Below are 19,185 nucleotides of genomic sequence, written 5' to 3' on the forward strand. Positions count from 1 at the left end.
CTAGCTAGGGATGCGCCTTCCAGCGCGTGCCAGGTAGCGGCACAATTTAAACAGGCTAAAGAGGCATTTGGGACTTTCCAGTGGTAGTTTACCTTTCCCCAGTCAAGTTCCCTCGGTTCCGCCCGCACGCGCGGCCCGCACGCCGTCGCTCGCAGCCTCAGCCAGGTTGTCTCGTTGGCGCCCGCAACGAACAGCTTCAAAGAGGCGGCAACGTGCCCCGTTTTCTTTGCGCAGAGGTGAACAGAAACACTCCGCATTTCGAAGGCGTCAATTGCTCCTGCAGCGTCTTCAACATCGAGAGTCACCTGGCCTGCCTCGATAGCCTGCAAAACGCGAAGCCGTCTTAGATCCACACCGCCCGAGACGTGTCGCGGAAAGGACAACAAATGTGCCGCTAGGAAAACAGCGATGGCGTGTACATCGTTACTCGTCCCTCTGTGTACGTATATATATACATATATATATATATATATATATATATATATATGCGCCTACATATTGAAAGACACCTGGAAGCGCTAAGCCGCCCTTGGAATCGTAGACTTTACAGATCTATTCGTGCCTTGTGTGCATGTAGATCTCTATCAATCAGGTGAATATGGTTAAAGCGTATTTCAAATGATGTCCACGGCGACTTCAGAGGAGCGTGAAGTACCTTCAGTTGTCTCCCTTGTGTCCCCGTTCCCTTTTGTCGACACCCCCGTGGCATCGTCCCGAGCAAGACGGCTCTGGAATTCTTTTTCTTTCTGGGCCTCGCCTCCGTAGTGGGCCTTGGGAGAGAGACTGACCTGGACAGCGACTTCGTACCTCGCAGGCAAGGTCGAGGAGTTGTGAATCAGAATCTTCTGCGTGTAGGGATGCCCCACGAAAACCTCGCCGAACTGGAGAACATCGTCTGGTTCGAACTTCACCGTCGGCAGCTCACAGGTTGCCTTCACGGGCACGGAAAGCAAGTGCGGCGTGAGGGAACCCAAGTCGACAACTAGACTCGCGGCGTACCTTTTTGCCTGGGACGGGGTGAGCACGAGAGAGATCTCGCGCGAGCCTCTCGCGTCCAGCACACCCGTGACCGGAGATATCTCAAATTCGTTTGGATCCAGAGGCGTCTCTTCGGCCTCGGCGTCGGGGTCCCGCTTTGGGGCTTCGAGGCGAAGGACAAACGGCTGCGAGGCACAAGAAGCGTTTTTCAGAGTCACGCGTCGCGTCTCCGGAAAACCAAGAGAGAGCCGTCCAAAGTCGACGGCGTCCACGTCGAAGGTCAGCGCTGGAGGCAAAACTTCTCCCTGGGCGAAACAGACGCAAGAGAGAACGAGCAAGAGGAGAGAAACGGGACTCAATTCACAGGCGGTCCCACCGAATAGATCGCACGCCACGCAGTCACACTGTCAACTCAACATGATCCTAGGCACGTAACGGAAGCCTACAGGTCTGTAAATATATCTGCAAGCAATATATATCTATATATATATATATAGATATATATATACCTATATATATACCTATATATATATATATATATATATATATATGTATATAGTCATAGTTGCGCCCCCTCATATATACACTGGCTATAGACATACACTCATGTTCGTGCATAGACAGCCGGGACGAGGCTTTAACCTCTCACGCATTCAAAGAGTCGACAGAATAAAGAAACACTTGGACACTGACCGCTTTCTGGTTTCCTTGTGTGTTTGGTGTTGTCTGGACCGTCTGAACGTTTCGCGCCTTCGTTTTCCCCTTTTCTTTTCTCACCCTGTAGGTTGTTTGTAAAGGGCGGGGCAAGTCGTTAATACACCAGTCAAACGTTTCCTCAAATGCCCCGAGGGCGTGCGCTCGAAAACGAATTTTGATTTTCACCGTCTCGCCAACAGCCAGGTGGCCTTCCTCAGGGGTGAATGTGAACAAGTTCTGCGCGGGCGACGACGCTTTCCTGAGGGAAAAGGTCGCGCCGATGTCTCCCTGCTCGCAATCGGCAAAAAACAAAACACGAAGAGGGAACGGCGGAAGGCCCCTAGACACCGGAGACTGGGAGTCGGCAAAAACGTGGATCCAGTCGGTGTCTCCGGCGCATGCACCTGAAACGAAAACCTCGCGTGGGAGTCGCAAACGCCACGACGAAAAAGGAAACCCGACGGCTTTTTTGTGTGCCGTCGGGGAACGCCCGGCGGAACGTTTCGAGTGCGTCGTTCTCCCAGAGGTGTCCGCGTGCTCCTCGAAGCCACGGCGTGTGCGTCGTCGTGCCTGCATGTGGTTTCCTTCTGTTCGCGTCCAGAGTGCGTTTGCCAACAAGTCTGGAAACGGCGTCGGTATCTTGTGAAAGGTTTGCACTGGACGTCGGTGCGTCTCGCACAACTCGCCAATGATCCATCTCGGTGGCGCAGCCCCAAAGTTTCGGGGGTTTTCCTGACGAAAGCGAGGCGCCTGTTCGTCTTGAGTCGTTCTCGCCTCGAGGGAGGACTGCACACGCCTGTATCTTTCTGTCGGTGCGCCCTGGGGAGGCGCTCACCTGGTTCACCAATTCGTTTTCCGTTGATGTTTCAGTATTGACCACAATCCGACCTAGATCCATGTCGGTCTCCAGAAACTGCGCCTTCGGCCCAGTCCCAGTTCCTTCCACCTCAAGCAAGAGGGGCGTTTCTCTGTCACGAACGGACGGACACACCAGATGACGAAAGGCCAAAACAAGTGAGGCCAGGGAGGCAAGACTATTGGCCGACAGCCAACACGGACACAGCTGCCTTGGCGTCCTTCGTCATGTGGTGAAACGTGCCCTTCAAATGCGTAGAAATCAGATCGCCGACCGAATGGGGGGAGGGGGGGGGAGTGAAGCCTCCAAGGGGACAGTCCGTCTCACGTTCCCTCGATGCTTCCCTCTCGTCTCTGTTTCGCGATCTCTTTGTCTCAACTGTTCCCGCTTTCTCTTTCTCCTTGGTGCCCAGCCCTTTCTTTTGAACGCCAGTGGAATGGCCTTCTCTTGTTCTATCGGCGTATCACGGGTTGTTCTGTCCAGTGTCCGGCGTCTCGTCTGTGAAGTCGTGTCGTCCCCCTTCTTTCTCTCTCAGTTTTCTCCGGAAGACGCACCTTCCCGCAACGGCACATCTTGCAGTCCCCCTGTACCGCGCGGCGAGCACGGGCCGAAACGTGACTGTTACGGCCAGTGACGTGTTTGCCCAGACTCTTCCCGCGGCGGGCACAATCTGAAATATGGGGCAGTCTTGCCACGTTCCTCCCGGATCCGAGCTTGTCGCTTTGAGGAGATTCTTCTCTTCACAGGGTCCGCTTTTCCTAGGCGAAACGGCACGCGATCCCTGGTTGGACTCCGAGGACTCCGGCAGGAGGCTCCACGAGAAATCGAGGTGATCATCGGAGTTGTTATGGAGGTACACAGTCTTCTCGTTCAGCAGTGCGACAGAAGTGTTCTCCATTTTCAGAACCACAGACGAGAGCTTCACGTCGGCGTTGATCCCCTGGCCTGTGAGGTCTGTGGAAAACTCGAGACCCTGGGGAGACAGGAGCGAAAGGAGGTGTACGGACAGGAGTAGATGCCGAGCAAAAGGCACACCGTCGAGACGCGCACGTGCCGATGAACTGGCGACGAGAAATCTCGGAAAGGACATGCGCACCAAGGGCGGCCGATCAAAGGTCGGCTACTCACACAAACATGTACGCACGGCACCGACACACACAGACACCGAGGTCGGAGAGTTTACCCTAACGCGAGGACAAAAAGACCGACATACCTCGGTTGTGCGCAGAGTCGCAACAGACGAGTACCAGCCGACTCGGAGAGGCTCGAGGGAGAAAGTCACCTGGGAGATGACGGCGACTCACAGACCCCCGGGCACTCTCAGCTTTCCCTCGCGGCACGGAACGGTTCATTCCCGAACAGAACAAATAGAGCCGACAAGAGGTCGGCTCGCGTCGCTTCGGCGAAAAATGCACAGATTCAGAGCTTGCTCGTAGATGCCTACACTATGCCCCCACGTATACGCGGCGGCGTTGGGTGTCCTGTACATAAATCTACATATGAGGGTGCGGGTTGGCATGTGTGAAAACCGCAAGAGGTATCCGCGATGCAGTATATACCCGCTGCCTCTTTCGTACACTCTTGTGTACTTCAATTCACATGACTCGAGGACTGCATAACTGGATTTATCGTTATTTAGCTACCGCGTTTCTGGAGTGCTACAGTGATTGCAAACCTCCTGGACGTGGCATTTGCCACCATAGGTTTTTCTCAGGAGATGCATGTCCTTGCGGGGTGTAAAGAGGGAAGCAGCGCCTGGCTGCTGTTCGCCCCAAGCGAGGTAAAATCGTCCTTGGCTGACCTGCGTCGAATCGCCGACGCCGAGGAAGCAACGAGTCGAGACGGCGGAAAATGGGCGGGACGTGTGGATCGTAAACACCATGGCCTTGGTCCCCGTGTTTCGAATAAGAATCGTTTTCTCGCGTTTTACTTTCACGGGAGTTGGGCCGAACGCGACGCCTGGGGGCAAGTCTAAGAACCCGATACCGCTGATGGCGCGAAGAGGAACGACAAACTTCTCTCGCTGGACGAGACAGGGGCGCAAAGAGCAGAAGGCAACGCGGAAACGGTCTCGCTCGTACCAGTAGTGCACGAGGGGAGACGATACGTTATCTTTAACGCCGGTGAGGCACGCGACTACGTCCTCGAATAGAGGGAAAGGATCCGCAGAGTCAGCGCTATGCACGGGTGCACAGAGTGACAAACAGAAACATCACTCTAGGTCGGAAGCTTTGAACTCTTTCCGGAGGATTTTCTACGAGCAGGAAAAAAAGATTGGACGAAGAACAGAAACACCCGAGAATGCCGGAGTGCTCCGCCGACCGAGACGCGAGAGAGACGAAAAAGGAAATCACGGTGAAAGCAAAAGTGGAGGAGACAGGAAGCCAAGCAAAGCGAGTGCCTTGTCCAAATGAGACTTTAGCAACGCACCTCAAGAGATGCAAAACGGTGGAAACACGAGAAGTCGTGAAGCATCATTTTTGCTCGGGTTTCGCCCACCTTTCAGTATACACTCCCATATTGATGTCGACCCTCAGCTACTTTGCAGTTAGAGGGTTTATGTCGACTTGCGCGTATCCCTTTGTCCTTTGCTTAAAAGGAGGAAGAAAGTATACTCCCATGTGGTATGGTGATTCAACGACGCTTTTCGTCTCCTACTTCTGTAACGACGATCAGCTCTGAAATGTAATCTTCACGCGCATCTGGGCTGAACTTAACCTGTATCCACGAGGAGGCATTACACCAACTCAGACACGGTCTCTGTCTCGCTCTGTACAAATATAATCCTTATTCATACTTGCACGCATACAGGCATACTCGTTTTCTTATACTTGTACTTCCCTGCAAGCATGCACACGTATGTATATGTATATATCTACATGCTTTTTCGAGATCAAGCACAACGCTGTCTTCGCTGTCCGCAACATCCATGACCGTCAGGAACACTCCGCAACTGACGAAAACAGTTCGCCTTCCTCTCGGGTTCACAAATTCTCTTTTAGTGATAGTATTGTCTATGCTCATCATTGCTTGGTGTCTCCTTTAATGGGCGTGTGATGTTCCGAGGTTGAACTTATATGCATGCGAGTGCGTTGTTATTTTTAATGGCGCTTTTCGATATCCATTGTTTTCCGGGACGCTCGATTTACAGATCGTGTGCAACAACAGATGGAGCAGTTGCATGATGGAGAGTGGAACTTCAGAACGTGTAGTTTACTCGAGGCACGAGGCCACCACTGCGAGGGTCTCCGCATACATTCTCCGTGTTTTCTATCAAGTTCTTGCAAACCTGTGACCCCGTCCGGGGCCAAAGAAGAGACTCGCTTCATATTTTACAGAAATTTCATAAGTATCCACCGAGAACCAAAGGCTGTTCCACGGAGACAGTTGCACAGAGGGTACGACGCGTTGGGCCGTTGGAGATAGGTTTCCTGATTGTTGGAAGACGGACTGAAGCGAGGCAACTCGCCTTTTGCAATTTCCTTACTGTGAAGCATGTTGTCATCCCGGGTGCAACCTGGAGTGTACGTGAGACACGGAAACAGGCAAAAAACAGCATGCATGTACATCGGTCTCCGCACCGCCCGCTTACACGCATCCCCCTCAGATTACCCTAATTATCTTTGCTATGTTAATACATGGTTTTCAATTGGTTCAATTGCCACGATAGGTATCATCTTAATTATCTCTAGCTAGATGTTGAACGCTTGCAAATGCACACGACTTTCTCTCGCGCTCAATACGAGTGACAACAGTAATCCATATATGACGCCTATAAGGTTAGCTCCGCCTCTGCCTGCGCAGGTACACATATGTGCGTGCATGTGTCTCCCATCCCGAATGTACATAACACCTGCATGTGATCCAGAGAGGCTTCAACGTTTACTGACACAGCAAGTTGCTCCCAGATTGCTCAGAAAGCGTACCTTGGGAGATGCTGGACCAATCCCCCCCTTGCCTGGAAGAATCTCAAACGCGCGTGCTTCTGGCTGCAAAACCTGGACTCTCCGAGCCACAGAGTCCCGGTTCCTACCAGAAATGAAATGAGATGATGAACGGGAAAAGGAGGAAATGATTGGGCCTGTCTCGTCTAGCTCTAAAAGTAAACAACTGTGGGTGGCGATGCAACAAGAAAGTTTACCTCGCTGTGCAAAAGTACATGCATGCATACATACGCTTGTGTCCTGCGCAAGCATCCATTCATATGAACTTCCAAACACAAAAGTGCTCATACGTCAACCTCGAAATTACATATATATATATATATATATATATATCGGTACACACATGTGGGCGGAGAAACCTACGTGGGTTGTAAGTGTTTGTAATGAATAGGCGCGGTACCTCCCATTGTGCCGACGAAAGGAGCGGCGCTTCCTTTCAGTGTTTCCTACCTCAGCCTCAAGACACACTCATATGTTTTGAAAGGCGCGAAGTCGACGAAAAATATGACTTGCGGCTCGGGCTCAAAGAGAAGCTCTCCAGGAGTCAGCGACGAGTTTCGGATTCGGGGTTCCATGTCGCTGATGTCTAGAACTCGATTCGGATTGTCCTTCAGTTCTGGAAAACATTGTTGGAGGCGGAAGAGTTTCTCACTTTCCGCGGGAGCAGAACCACTTTGTGCATCCTGCACGCCGGAAAACGCGCCCCAAACGCGTGGTCCATCGCCGTGTCACAAAACATACATTCGAATGCGTGTGTCATTTTCTCGTCATTTCTCTCCTCCAAGTGAAAGGGTTTAAAAAGAGTTGCTGAATGGGCCTGACTCCGAGAGGGCTGTCTCGCGGAGTTATTTCTCGCAGAAAACATCTGGATGCCTCACAGCGTAGAGCCATCATTTCACGTGTGGAAAAACTGTTGATGTGCGCATGCAGACCTTTCCTACAGGCTCTCGATTGTTACCTTGCGTTACCACTTCAATCACATTTGTCCACAGGATGTGCCATGATTGATTCGCGGGAACAAACCCTCCTCCTGGTCACGTTTTCAGACCATGTCCACCTCATGTAGCGTCGCGTGCGCCCCTATCTCTACGTATACGTAAGGACAAACGCGCTCGGTATCTCCTGTGTACCTTATGAGCATGTAGAAGACAACGTGGAAACGGAAGAGTCTGAAAGTAAGGTGAAAGGCAGGTCGGCTCATGCAGGGCCCTACCCCGCCGGAACCGCTCGCCTCATCTCTCCCTCATATCTGCAGACGAATTCTATCTCTCCACGTATACTCCTATTTCCAAGTATGTAGGAATATATGCATTCAGACACGTCCAAGAATGTATATCGTATATCCGCCTGGATGTAAACCGGCATGTAACTGTAGACACAAACGAATATAAGGAGCTGTCCCTCTAAAGGGTCTCGAGGCCTGTGAATGTGTTGTAGGTTGTGTCTATCACACTACGTGCCTTGAAGGGAGAAAGAGGGAACAGAAGGGAATTGAAACGGCGGAGTTTTGTCGTCTTTTCCACACGTGGTTTCGTCCTTTCGGCCAGTTTTGTTCCATGGGAAACGAACCTTTTTCAGCTGTGACCCTCGTCGCGGCAGGAGTCGGCTGCTGGATCGTCTCCTTTTTGAGATCTCAGGACTTCCCAGCAATCCCTTGTCAGACATGTGTATCATTTTTGGTTCGTTTGCGTCATCCGGCAGCCTCGTATGAGGATAGCATTCTTCTCTGCTCAAACATTTTGCCATTTTGCTGGGCCTCGCTCTCGTCTCTCCTCCAGCATCCCAGTGTCCCTTGTCCAGATGCTCAGCTGAGCAGCGACGTTCCTTCGCATTCATATCCCCCTCCTTTGTCCCAGTTTCCCGCGACCTTCCATTGCTTCTTTTCTTCAGAGCGTTTTCCTCTGATGGCAGCTTTCTCCCGAAAAGCCGAGAGACAGAAACAGACGATTTTCGTTCGAAAAGACTTCCTTTTTCGGCCCTGCGAGAAGGATGCGTGAATCCCTCGGAGGAGACACTTGATGCAGTGGGAAGAGGGGAGGCGGTAGACGAACCGGAGTTTTTCTCATTCTCAGTTTCCATCTTCCTTGGTCGCTTGCAAGAAAGAAAAAGAGTGAGAGGAAGCAAGCGTGGAAACCCTCCCTCAATCAAGACTGCCGAGGGTTCTTTTTGGTAAGGGCACAGAAAACCCAACCGCCTACAGATGCAGTGGACTCTGTGCGGAAGCGACAGAGTCCTGTATGAAACACGAACCAGCGAAAACTGAGAGTCGACCTAAAACGTGGCTGTTTTCATCGACACAACCGCAAGAACAAACGCTCGACCCTTGGGGAATGTCTATTCCGTTGTTACTCCACAAAGACTCTTTCCAGAGGCCTGGAAAAAACTTCTTAGTTGCACACAGGTACAGACAAGAGAAACATTGGATGAGAGGATTTTAACCTAAGCAGTCTGGGAGATGCAAAGAGATGAACGTACAGCCCGCATGCCCCCTAGACAGTGGCATCGCTTGTTCTCTGTGGGAGGCCTTGGAGACGACCTGGGCACTTTTCCCTGTTCACGAGATCCTCGACGCGCCTGTTTGTATTGCGGCCGGAACAGGATCAGAACGAATAAAGATGGATATATCTTGTTTTGTCATTAAACGGCCACACAGCCAGTTTTGAAGCACACACGTTCACAGTTGGACAGTAATGGAATGCCGAATAAGGCACAGCTTGTGCTGGACAGTTTCGCCAAGAGCCCGCATCGCTTGTTACCGAAGGGATATTGCAAATGGATCAAGCCCACCCTATGCACGAATAAATAAGCTGGCTGAAAACGTATAGAAAGATGGTTACATTGATACGACGTATGCTTATCCAGACACATTCAGATATCCATATGCATGCAGCTAGTTGGCATTGCTTCACTTACTATGCGGATGGGATGATCAAACAGGCTAAGTGATTCTGCTGGTTTCCTGGTCATCTCCTGGAAATCGATTGTGCTTCCCCTGACGACTCGAACGCAGAACGAAACCCAGATTGGTGGATGATGATTCCCGTCGTCCGGGTGATTTGCCGTAATACATTTCTGATGATGTTGAGGAAGAGGCGCTGTTCAAGGGGCATTAAACACTATGCAAGAGGAATACATAGGCTTTGACTAAGTTCGGAAGCGTTTGGAAGCTTCTCGTCCTGGTGTCATCTGTAAACATACGGAGATGAGAAAGAGGACTGGCGTATCTTCACTCTTGGCAAATCCTGGAGGCAGCTGTCTGTGTCTTTCTGCTCTGCGAACAAGGGAAAATTATACCAGTACATATCTCAGATGAAGCCGGTGGTTCCTGGCTTGTTGTGTCATTCTCGTTGTTTCTACATGAAATGGCAAACCAGTTCGCATCGCTGTGTCCTTTTCTCAGTTCAGGAGGGAAATGATGTAACAAAGTGAGATTCTGCTCGACACCTCCATGACCTAAGAGGTTGGATCATTCAAGACCTTTAATCCGTCACGGGGTAAGCAATCTGATGGTCGCGTGTCCGCATTTTTTCCCGATCGGCACTTTGCCCCAAGCAGGGCGCTGCGAACGAAGAAGCTGTCGGGTTTTTGAGGGGCCCGCAAGCTGTCTAGAAAGCCTGTTTTCGTGTATCGCTTGAGGGTTCTTGGAAAATCAGAGGAGAGAACGACCTGAAGTACAGAGAACAGCTTTTTATTGCACGAAATCACCACGGAGAGGGGAAAGGGTGTTCCGGTTTCCTTGGGCCCTTTCCCACTCTCTGTTGGCATCCCTCCTTTTTCCCGTGTGTATACCACCTACGAACGCACAGCCGTAACAGCGGAGTTTTGCCGCAAATTTGTTGGGCGGTCCAATCTCAGCCGTGGACTTCGACGGGGAATACCGAGGCATTGGCGGTCCTCGCGGTTTCAGATAGACGTTCCCTTGAATGCTTTGGAATTTCGCGAAGAGCCAGGGACAAAATAACTGGTAAGTCCAGTCCCGTGCTTCTCGTTTCGACTCCAGTCCGAACGAACAGAAGCGAGCAGTTAAACGCTCTCTGCGATGCTCTTCCTTGTACAGGAAATCCAGAGAAAAACCGAATAAGCACCAATATGTCTGTTTACACATATAGCTTATTTATCTACGGAAGACAAACACGAGGACGGGCTGACGGAGGGTTGTCACATGGTGAAAAGACTGATTGTGGCGCTGGCGCGGCTTTCAGCTTTCTTGATATTGCTGGTCTTCAAAACAGTCGTGCGCAAGGGCTGCGGAGACCTGATATTCTGCACAAATATACATGTTTTTCCGACTGCCAGATAGAAAACGCAAACAAAATGTCACCAACCGCCCCCCTCGATTTGGAGAATGCAGGCCAGCCGACACCCGTAGAGCTCGAGGCCCTGCGGCGTGTCTTCAACTGGATAGATTCCGACAAAGATGGAAAACTAAGTCTGCAGGAAATCAGCAACGCCCTTACCTCCCTTGGCCACAAAATGCCCAAAGTGAGCGTGTTCACGGTAATCTTCATTAGCCTGAGCCGGTCAGTTGGGGCTCGTGTGTACGGCGAAGGGGGGGCTTCCGGAAAATGGAGGATTCCGCAGATGGAGAGAATATCTTGGAAATGCAGCGGAAGACACAAGAACATGCAAAGCGGGAGACTCTTGAAAAACACCAGTGTCTCAGATTATTTTCGATGACGGATCGTCACACAGGCAAGCGCCTCCAGGCTTGTTCCCGGTCTCATAAAAAAAAGGGGCTTCTCTCCTGCAGAGGGGCGCTGACGGGTCCAGAGAGGAAATGTGTCCGTGTGACGAGAAATCCAACGGCATAGTGAAGATAGAGCTTCCCGCTGTTTGTTCTTTTTCATCCTGAAGCAAGAGATTGAAGTGATCATATGGGAGCTAGACGAGGACCTAGACCAGCATATAAGCTGGGACGAATTCCTCGTTATGTACCAAAGAAGCATTAATGACCCCACAGGTACGTTCCAGAAACAGGAAAAACGGCGGGGAAAATTCAGCGCGAAATCCGATGCAGAGCAGAGGCCGTTAGCATCGTCATTGGGCAAACTCTCGATGGAGACATATCGACTCTCGCAGAAATGCGTTTCTTCAAAAACAATGACGTACACTGCGAGAGAAGCATTTAATGCATTCATATATATATAAATATATACATACAGGAATGTGTGTCGTTGTGCGTATGTAGCTGGTGTGAACTCCCGGGTCCGTGTTCGATGTAGTTTGCCGCCTCGTCGTTCCAGGGAAAAGGGACAAAATTTAGGAAAGGAAGAAATACGGCAAACAAACGTCTTTCTCCTATTTGCGTCCAGGCTTGGAGCCCCGCTCTTTCTTTAATCTTGTTCAATTTCTCATGTACGACACAAACTTTTCCGGAGAAATCAGTGTCGAGCAAACGCTTCAGATTCTCTTTGTCCGTTTCGGAAGAGAGTTGCTCGACCAGGTACGCATCCTACAAGATGTCCACCTCGTACGAGGACGCCCCCACCTATACACATATATATATATATATATATATGCTTACGCGTGAAGCAAGCGTATATCAGGATTTCATGCATGCATGACATCACTGACGGTTCTTCATAACCGCGCCATGAGTTTGATGGAATGCTTGGTTCGTGGGTTTCGCCTCGGTATGCGGATCAAAGGCACGTTTCCACCTACAACATATAGAGATATGGGTTTTCCGCATTCTGTCTCGTACTTCATCCCCAGATCGCTTCGGTAAAAAGGTATAACGTGCTTTTCCGTCTTCTGCAGGAAATCCAGGCGATTTTCGGAGAAGAAGAGAAGGGACCTGGGGGACAGGAAAAGCGAATCACTCTTTCAGAGTACCTAGAGAGAGTCCAGGGACGGCTCAATAAGCAACGGTACGGGGGATGTGTGAGTTGTTGCTTTGGGGTTCAATTGAAGTCCATGTCTACAGTGGTCATTTCCAGCATGACAGCTGTAGACATTTGAAGCTTCAGAACACGCGGGTCGCATGCCACACGCACCACACACACGCGGCAGCGAACAGCACTGTCGGAGTCCAACTACCCCCGCATTGGCCGAGCTGCTTCCTTGTGCCATTCGATTTTCAGAAAAGCGCGGAAGGGAATAAACTATCCAAGAATCAACACGAGGCGGCGGCCGCATGCGTAGAGAAAGACATCTCCAACAACCCCATGAAACCGAGAAAGCAGTGCAGGATCCTGGCATTCGCGTCTTCTTTCTGCATCTTTGTGTCAGGTTCTTCTGTTGTGTATCGCAGCTTGAGGAGCACTCGGTGGAGGAAAAGAGCACTCCTCCCTCGTTTGCAAATACGTTTTCTTTGTAGCTGTACATGGTGTCTTTAGATTCGCCTCGCCGGACTCCTCTTTCATTTGAGGAATCTGATCTACTTTTCAAATGCCCCTTTCGCGCTGCAGACTGCTTCTGCGGTCACCGGTGAACCGAACCATGACGCGGCACAAACACACTGCGGATACGCTTGCCAATATACACAAACAGATATACAGGCAAACACGACTATCACCGTACAGCTCAGTAACCTTATCTCTCTTTATAGATGTATACATGTTTCTATTTGCAGAGAGAGAGAGGAAGGGTTATTGCTAATTATCCCGCTGGCGGTGCACATTCATTTACCAGAGGCGACCTTAAACAGGCAGTGCTGTACAGTCAAAGTTAAGAACTGTGGGCCGATCATCCTGTGTTGAAGCGGAACACTAATCAAAATGAAGCACAATTTCAAATGCCCTCAGTTTACAGAAGGAGTAGAGTCTCTGGTTCACCAGATTGTCTTTTTTAAAATCTATTAATCAAGCGCTCGGAGAAGGAAGAGGCAACCGGTTGGCTGAACAGGACAAACGGAAGACTGTTCGCTCATGCAGACACAGATAACAATGACAGAGGAATGACCTACATTTCTGGACCCGAATAAAAGAGATGTGATGTGAAACAGTCCAACAAGGGATAGCCTCTTACCCACACGACTCGAATTTCACATGGCTGGGGTGTTCATCATGCTGCAATTGCTGGATAGATGAGAAACGTTGGATCAAATTAAAGCAGGCCTCTAAATAATCAACTTTAGAGGAACGCACGGTGGGTTAGAAATAGGTATATATGCATATATATGTATATGTACGACTCCCTCACCGTTCCTCATGTACATATGTACACAGACACATATGTTTATGGCTGAGTAAGTACACTTGCTGTACAGGCAACACGAGACACCGGAAGTTGACAAGACATTGACAAGACATGCGCACGTTACACCTCAGTTGGATTTCGACATAAGTTCCGACCACTGGCAGATCGTCATGAGGAAGTGTCGAAGGGTGATACTCGCCGCTGTATTGGAAGCAGCTTTCTTGTGAATATTTGGATACATGGATGGACATTTGTGCCTCCACGCTTCACTATTCGTGTACTCAGCGAGGGGGAGGAATGGGTTTATCTTAACCGATTGCACTGCATTGTAAGTGTCCTCTACCAGAGGGGAACGTGACACAGCACTCCTGTACCCTCAACGTCGAAAAATGAGGATAAATGAGTGACGCAATATATCCGTTGTACGGTGCCTAGCATGTTATCACCTTCGTTGGTACATTCAATACATTGTGTCCTTTCTAAGCGTTACGTGTTGTCGTCTCCACGTATCTGATGAGGCGAAGTTGCGCTCTAGAGTGCTGCCGGCTGGTGTCTATTTTGGTAGACGAATCCTACGTTTTGCTTCCTGCATTCCTCCGCATTTACAGCTTTGCTTCTTTGTATCGCTGAGAGGCAAAGTGTGACTAAGCCTACATGTGGCTCACACGCCCATTTTCGGCACTGCGTATGATTGCCGAGATTTCCTCTTGGTGCACCTTTACTTTCGCCTCTGTGTTTCCTCATGTTGGAGAAGCATTTGTACCCCACTGTGTAACTGCCTTATGTGCTCGTCTTGACACCTTATATATGCCTCCAAACCAGTCTTTTCTTCCTGTTCTGCACCGTCTTTTTCGAGCAGCTGCAGGACCTTTTCCCACAGCCAGAGAGTTTCATTTGCTTTCTCACATGGGATGTCAACGTCTCCGTCCAATGGTTTCTTTTCCACTTTTCGCGTGTGTTTCTTTCGAAACTCGTCGTCTTTTCTAACGGCTTGTCTGAGGCATTCTGTTTTCAGCCGCCGATGACACACAAAAGGAAATTGAAACTCGTGTGGTTCTCGCGTTGGAGACGCCCTATCATTCACAGATCCTGTTGTGGTACGCTCTTGTTTCTTTGGCTCCTTCACAGCAACCGAGCGTCGTGAAGCTTGGCGTTCGATTCCTTCGTCTTTCTCTTCGTCTTCCACAATAAACGACAACGGAAATGGGGGTTGCTCCCTGTCTTCAACTTCGTCCTTTGTCTCAATCGGAAGAAGTGTTTGATCGTTTAACATTTCTTCTGTCTCTCGTTCAGATCTCGTTCCCGTATTTGCTGCTAGGAAATCGCTCGTCTTTTTCTTCTGGATGTTTCCTTTCGTCTCCTGTTGGCACAAACAGGGTTCGTGCTGCAGTGTCCTGTTCGATAAATATTTTTTCTTAAACGTCAGCATCGCACTTTCAATGTGAGAGGTTCTTTCGGATGACACTTTCTGCGCCTCTGAGCAACCTGAATGGACTGCTTGGAGTTCCGAAGGAAGGGCAGAACTTGGAGAAATGACGTCGCCGAGAGTAAGAAAACGAGCGTGCGTTTGCCTACGGTGGAAGTCTTGACGAAGGCGCACATATGCCTCAATCTCGTCTTCGAGGTTCCGGAGTATAACTCCGTGGCCGTCTCGTACACGCGCTTCTGAGCCACGGGATTCCCCAGGTTGGATAACGTTTCTTATGCGAGAGGAAAAGGTGGACGCATCCTCTTCGGCCCACAGACTGAGGTAGTTCACATCTTCATTTTCTTCATGTGTCATTTCTTCAGTTTTTCCTTCTCCGTCGTCTGTGGAGAACACGCGTGCGGAGGTTGTTTCCTTGTGTGAACTGCGGGCGCAGCCAGTCTTCTTGGCAGGATCGTCGTTTGCTCCTCTTTCGCACTTGTCTTCCGTTTCCCTTTCGTCTTCCTCTTTCTCCTCACTGTCTTTGCTCTGGGGCCTGGGGCGAGGCTCTGCATCGTTGCGCACCTCCTGCCCATCCCCAGAGAGTATGCAGTTCACATTTTGCCTTAGATTGTCGAGAAATTCTTTTTGGTTGAAAGATCCTGAAGGAAGGGACACTGATGGTTTTGGCATTGCTGAAAAGACCTCCACAATGTCCGACCAAAGACTTTCAGTCTGTTCTTCTGGCTTTCCGAACATCGTCGAATCCAAATGTGTGCGGCCTTCTTGACAGAAGGCGATTACCCGACTTTTGGTTTTGTCTCGAGAGCGGGGAAGACGGTTTCCTTGTCTGTTTGGGACCATTGCCTCATTTCGACAAGGAGACAAAGCCGAGGAGAAGGAACACGAGGTGGCCGGAGGCTGCGCAGAAGAGCGTCGGAGACGTACTTGAGTTCGAGCAAATTTAAGAACGGTGAAATGAGCCCAGCTCATCACATTGGAGACGAATGCTTGATACTCCGACTGCAGCTGCTGGTGTCGCTTTTCGTACCGAAATTCCTCCTCCTCGTACGCCTTTTTCAGATTCATTTTCGGGGAGTTCTTGACGCACATTGCGCGCTGTCCAAACCTGAGTGTCGAGATGCTTTCACTCAAGTGTACGGCGTCTTGAGAGCAAGTGAGGATGAGACAAGTATTTGAGTTGCCGCCCAACGCATCCTGTAACACCCGTGTGAGCTTCGAATCTCTGTAAGGCACAAACGAGGAACCGTTCGTGGAAGATCCTACAGTTGGCTGCTGATATTGCGACGAAGGAAGAGAAGAAGAGGGAAGGGATGACGCGGTGGAAGGGCGAGAAGCGCTCTGGGAAGGCCCGGTGTCGTGGGTCTTCTCTGCAAGCGCAGCCAAAGCGTAAATCACTTTTCCCAGACAAGTTAAACTTTTGTTTATCATCGTCCCTTCATGGAGCGTCGCACCCATACTGCCGGTTTTGGCGACTCGCTCGCTGCCTGCGAGGTCCACGACAGTCAGTCGGCCCACTGTCGAATCGCCTTGTAAAGACACGACACAGAAGAAGACACAAAGAATCTGCCAGTGACCCTAGCCGCTGGAACGCAGCCAAGCCAAAACAGAAAGGGACAGAAAACTGGCCTTGGGGGGGGGCCGCTGCGGTTGCAGGGGGCCCGGTGAGCCAGAGAAAAACACAGCACAAGGATTTATTTCGATTTGGACGGGTTTAGATCTTGAACGCCTTTGTTTACCGGATTCACGTTGTTGTCTGCGTTAGCATGGTTTCGAGACCACGTTCAAACGCATACGGACACGTTGGTCCAAGTGTTTACCTACACCATACTTCCCGCAACCGTTGTCCACATCAATATATCTTTGTGGACATAGATAGATTAGATAGATACGAACAAATTTGTACCTACGTCTGGCTAGATAAAAAAGCGCTACAGGGGAGTAAACGCGATCAAGTTGTGTCGAGACCAATGAACTCCCACAGAGCTATTTTCAAAGTACCGACCGGGTAAAACGTGTTCGCTGCATACCTGTGTCCAGCACGGTTTCTTGGAGTGTAATACAAAAAATGAAGTGCGATCGGCTGGATGCAGCGTTCATGCGTGTGGCGGCAGCCCGTCTTGCCTTGATTGCTTTCTCGAGTACACCGAAAGCTTCAGAGGGCTCGCTAACTATTTTCTCTTCTAATCCAGCAATGGCAACAACTCCTTGTGCGCTTTTGCGCGGTTTTTGTCTCTGTATCTTAAGTCCACATCTTCCGCTGTTAAGGTCCCTTATAGTCTCGTTATAGATCTCAATAGCTGCTGTGCGGATGCACCGCCGAACTGCTGGATTTTCGTTCGTTTTCGTCCAAGCAAAGAGTCCATTTATCATCCTGGGTAATAGGCCATCACCTTCCCTTACTCTTCTGTCCGCCCATTTCTCGTCTGCCTCGCCTCTTCTGCCGCATCCATTTTTGTCACCTAACCCTTCTCTATGACGAGTTGACGTGAACTGATGTGTTTGTTTCTCTTCCGCCTCGACGCCTGCATTTTCTTTTTGTTCCCCTCGTTCCTCCTTTTCTCCTTCGTTGTGTTTGTCCCCATGATGTAGGACCTCTTCCTGATCTCGGTCGCCTATAATTGTGTAGGTTTTCCCGCTCGAACTTTGTCCATAAGCTAACAGAGTCGCATTGAAACCGGAGCACACAGAGTGTACAAGAGGTTTGCCTATTCTCTCAAAGATCGCTTCCTGGGAGCTGTGCTCGCCAAACACATAATCGAATGTAAAATCCTGTGATCCTCTGCCGCCTATTGCGCTGCCTACGCCTCCAGAAGAGGAGACAGACGGTGGAGAGCGGACATGGATACTGTTGCCTTGTAAGGAAAAAGCGCCGTTCGCCTTGCAGGCGGGGGAGAGTCCGACTGCCTGCTCGCAATTCGGAAGAATGGAAAGGTCACCTGTCTCGTTTTGTATCGGGCGCAGACGACAGACCACCTGAATATTCTTGCTCGGTGCAGAGGCACAAGGAGTCTCGTTCGTTTTTGACTCGGCACTTGGAGGAAGACAGTGAAGACTGAGGAGAACGGGTTCGCTGGAACACACCGAGTCAAGTTCACTGTCAGGTGCCGCTATCTTTTTCGGCGACAAAGACAAAGAGGGAACGAGGGGGACAGAAGCCGAAGCAAGTTGAGGAAACTCACAAGACGCACCAGCAGGCAAAGGGAAAAGAGCAGACGGCTGCGAAGACGAAGAAGGCGAAGAAGGCCCTTGTGCTAACGAACAGGGGGAGGCAGACGGAGAAGGCCGCGAAGGAAAAGGACAAGAAGTGGAAAGACGGAATGGAGCGGATGCGCTCATCTCGACCGGAGTGGTGACGTAGCGAAAGACAGCCAAGCTGTTGCATTGCGGGGCTCAGCAACACGGATACATTCTCGAATCGTGTTCGGGTTGGCTGACAGTGCACAAAACTCCGCCGCACTAGGGATGACCTACCACACTGAGTCTTCAGAACAGTCAGAGATTATAGACGTATCTCACTGATGCTACGCATTTGTATAGCTTCTGGGGATCCAGAGAAGATACAGTAATGTCGACGTTTGGACGGCATGTACAAAACGGTGCAAAAACGCACAACAATGATCCCCGAAAAACACGTACGCCTGGATATATGACGGCTGAAAAACGACAAAGCGATATGTAGGTTTAGATACGGAAAGCGGGAGAAAGAGAGGAAGTCACTGATATGACTACACACCGCTGAATCCTGGGATGACACGCAGATGCATTCGAGACTTTGGATATTCATGCGGGAGAGTGGAGGAAACAGCGGGGATATGATTTCCCTCCCAACTCGAGGCTGTGTGCATCGTTGGTTGAGAAGAGCAAGCATCATTAACGCTGTTCCTCGGGCCCCGAGTTCCGCTTGTCTCTTTCCGGCGGTTTGTCCATTTCGTCAACAACGCAGGAGTCGACCGTGTCTGCCGCATGCTGCAGGGGAAAGGGCCATGTCAGTGCGTTGGAAACTCGGCGTGACTTCTCTGCTGAGCTCGCACCGTGGGAGAGGGGAAGTTCTGCATAACCTCGCAGAGCCTTTGTGAGTAAAATGTTTGCGACATCCACTAGTACCATTTTAAAGCGTGCACTCACGAATAGCGAGGAAGACA

The 19,185-nt window shown here is 50.3% G+C and overlaps 3 protein-coding genes across 3 annotated transcripts in view; 1 reads left to right on the forward strand and 2 right to left on the reverse strand.

The window, feature by feature from the left end:
* NCLIV_044250 (conserved hypothetical protein) overlaps positions 1–7,049 on the reverse strand; it is a gene marked incomplete at both ends in the record, with an annotated part of 43,029 nt that extends 35,980 nt beyond the window's left edge. The window contains 11 exons of the mRNA XM_003881345.1: positions 93–323; positions 789–1,283; positions 1,756–1,962; positions 2,510–2,642; positions 3,085–3,503; positions 3,744–3,812; positions 4,332–4,553; positions 5,189–5,248; positions 6,018–6,047; positions 6,457–6,559; positions 6,925–7,049. Of these exons, the coding sequence (XP_003881394.1) occupies positions 93–323; positions 789–1,283; positions 1,756–1,962; positions 2,510–2,642; positions 3,085–3,503; positions 3,744–3,812; positions 4,332–4,553; positions 5,189–5,248; positions 6,018–6,047; positions 6,457–6,559; positions 6,925–7,049 (2,094 nt within the window). The remainder of the gene's footprint in view (positions 1–92; positions 324–788; positions 1,284–1,755; positions 1,963–2,509; positions 2,643–3,084; positions 3,504–3,743; positions 3,813–4,331; positions 4,554–5,188; positions 5,249–6,017; positions 6,048–6,456; positions 6,560–6,924) is intronic.
* A 3,739-nt stretch (positions 7,050–10,788) lies between these two features.
* Positions 10,789–12,435, forward strand: NCLIV_044251 (uncharacterized protein; the record flags this gene model as incomplete). Its single annotated transcript, XM_003881346.1, has 4 exons — positions 10,789–10,971; positions 11,329–11,434; positions 11,787–11,917; positions 12,235–12,435. The coding sequence occupies 4 exons, from the start codon at positions 10,789–10,791 to the stop codon at positions 12,433–12,435; spliced, it is 621 nt and encodes a 206-aa protein (XP_003881395.1).
* Positions 12,436–14,332: 1,897 nt separating this feature from the next.
* On the reverse strand, positions 14,333–18,379 carry NCLIV_044255 (uncharacterized protein; the record flags this gene model as incomplete). The annotated part of the gene is made up of 2 exons (XM_003881347.1): positions 14,333–16,476; positions 17,071–18,379. The coding sequence occupies 2 exons, from the start codon at positions 18,377–18,379 to the stop codon at positions 14,333–14,335; spliced, it is 3,453 nt and encodes a 1,150-aa protein (XP_003881396.1).
* Positions 18,380–19,185: the final 806 nt, after the last annotated feature.

The sequence above is a fragment of the Neospora caninum genome, chromosome IX, assembly GCF_000208865.1.
Source record: "Neospora caninum Liverpool complete genome, chromosome IX".
Classification (NCBI taxonomy): domain Eukaryota; phylum Apicomplexa; class Conoidasida; order Eucoccidiorida; family Sarcocystidae; genus Neospora; species Neospora caninum.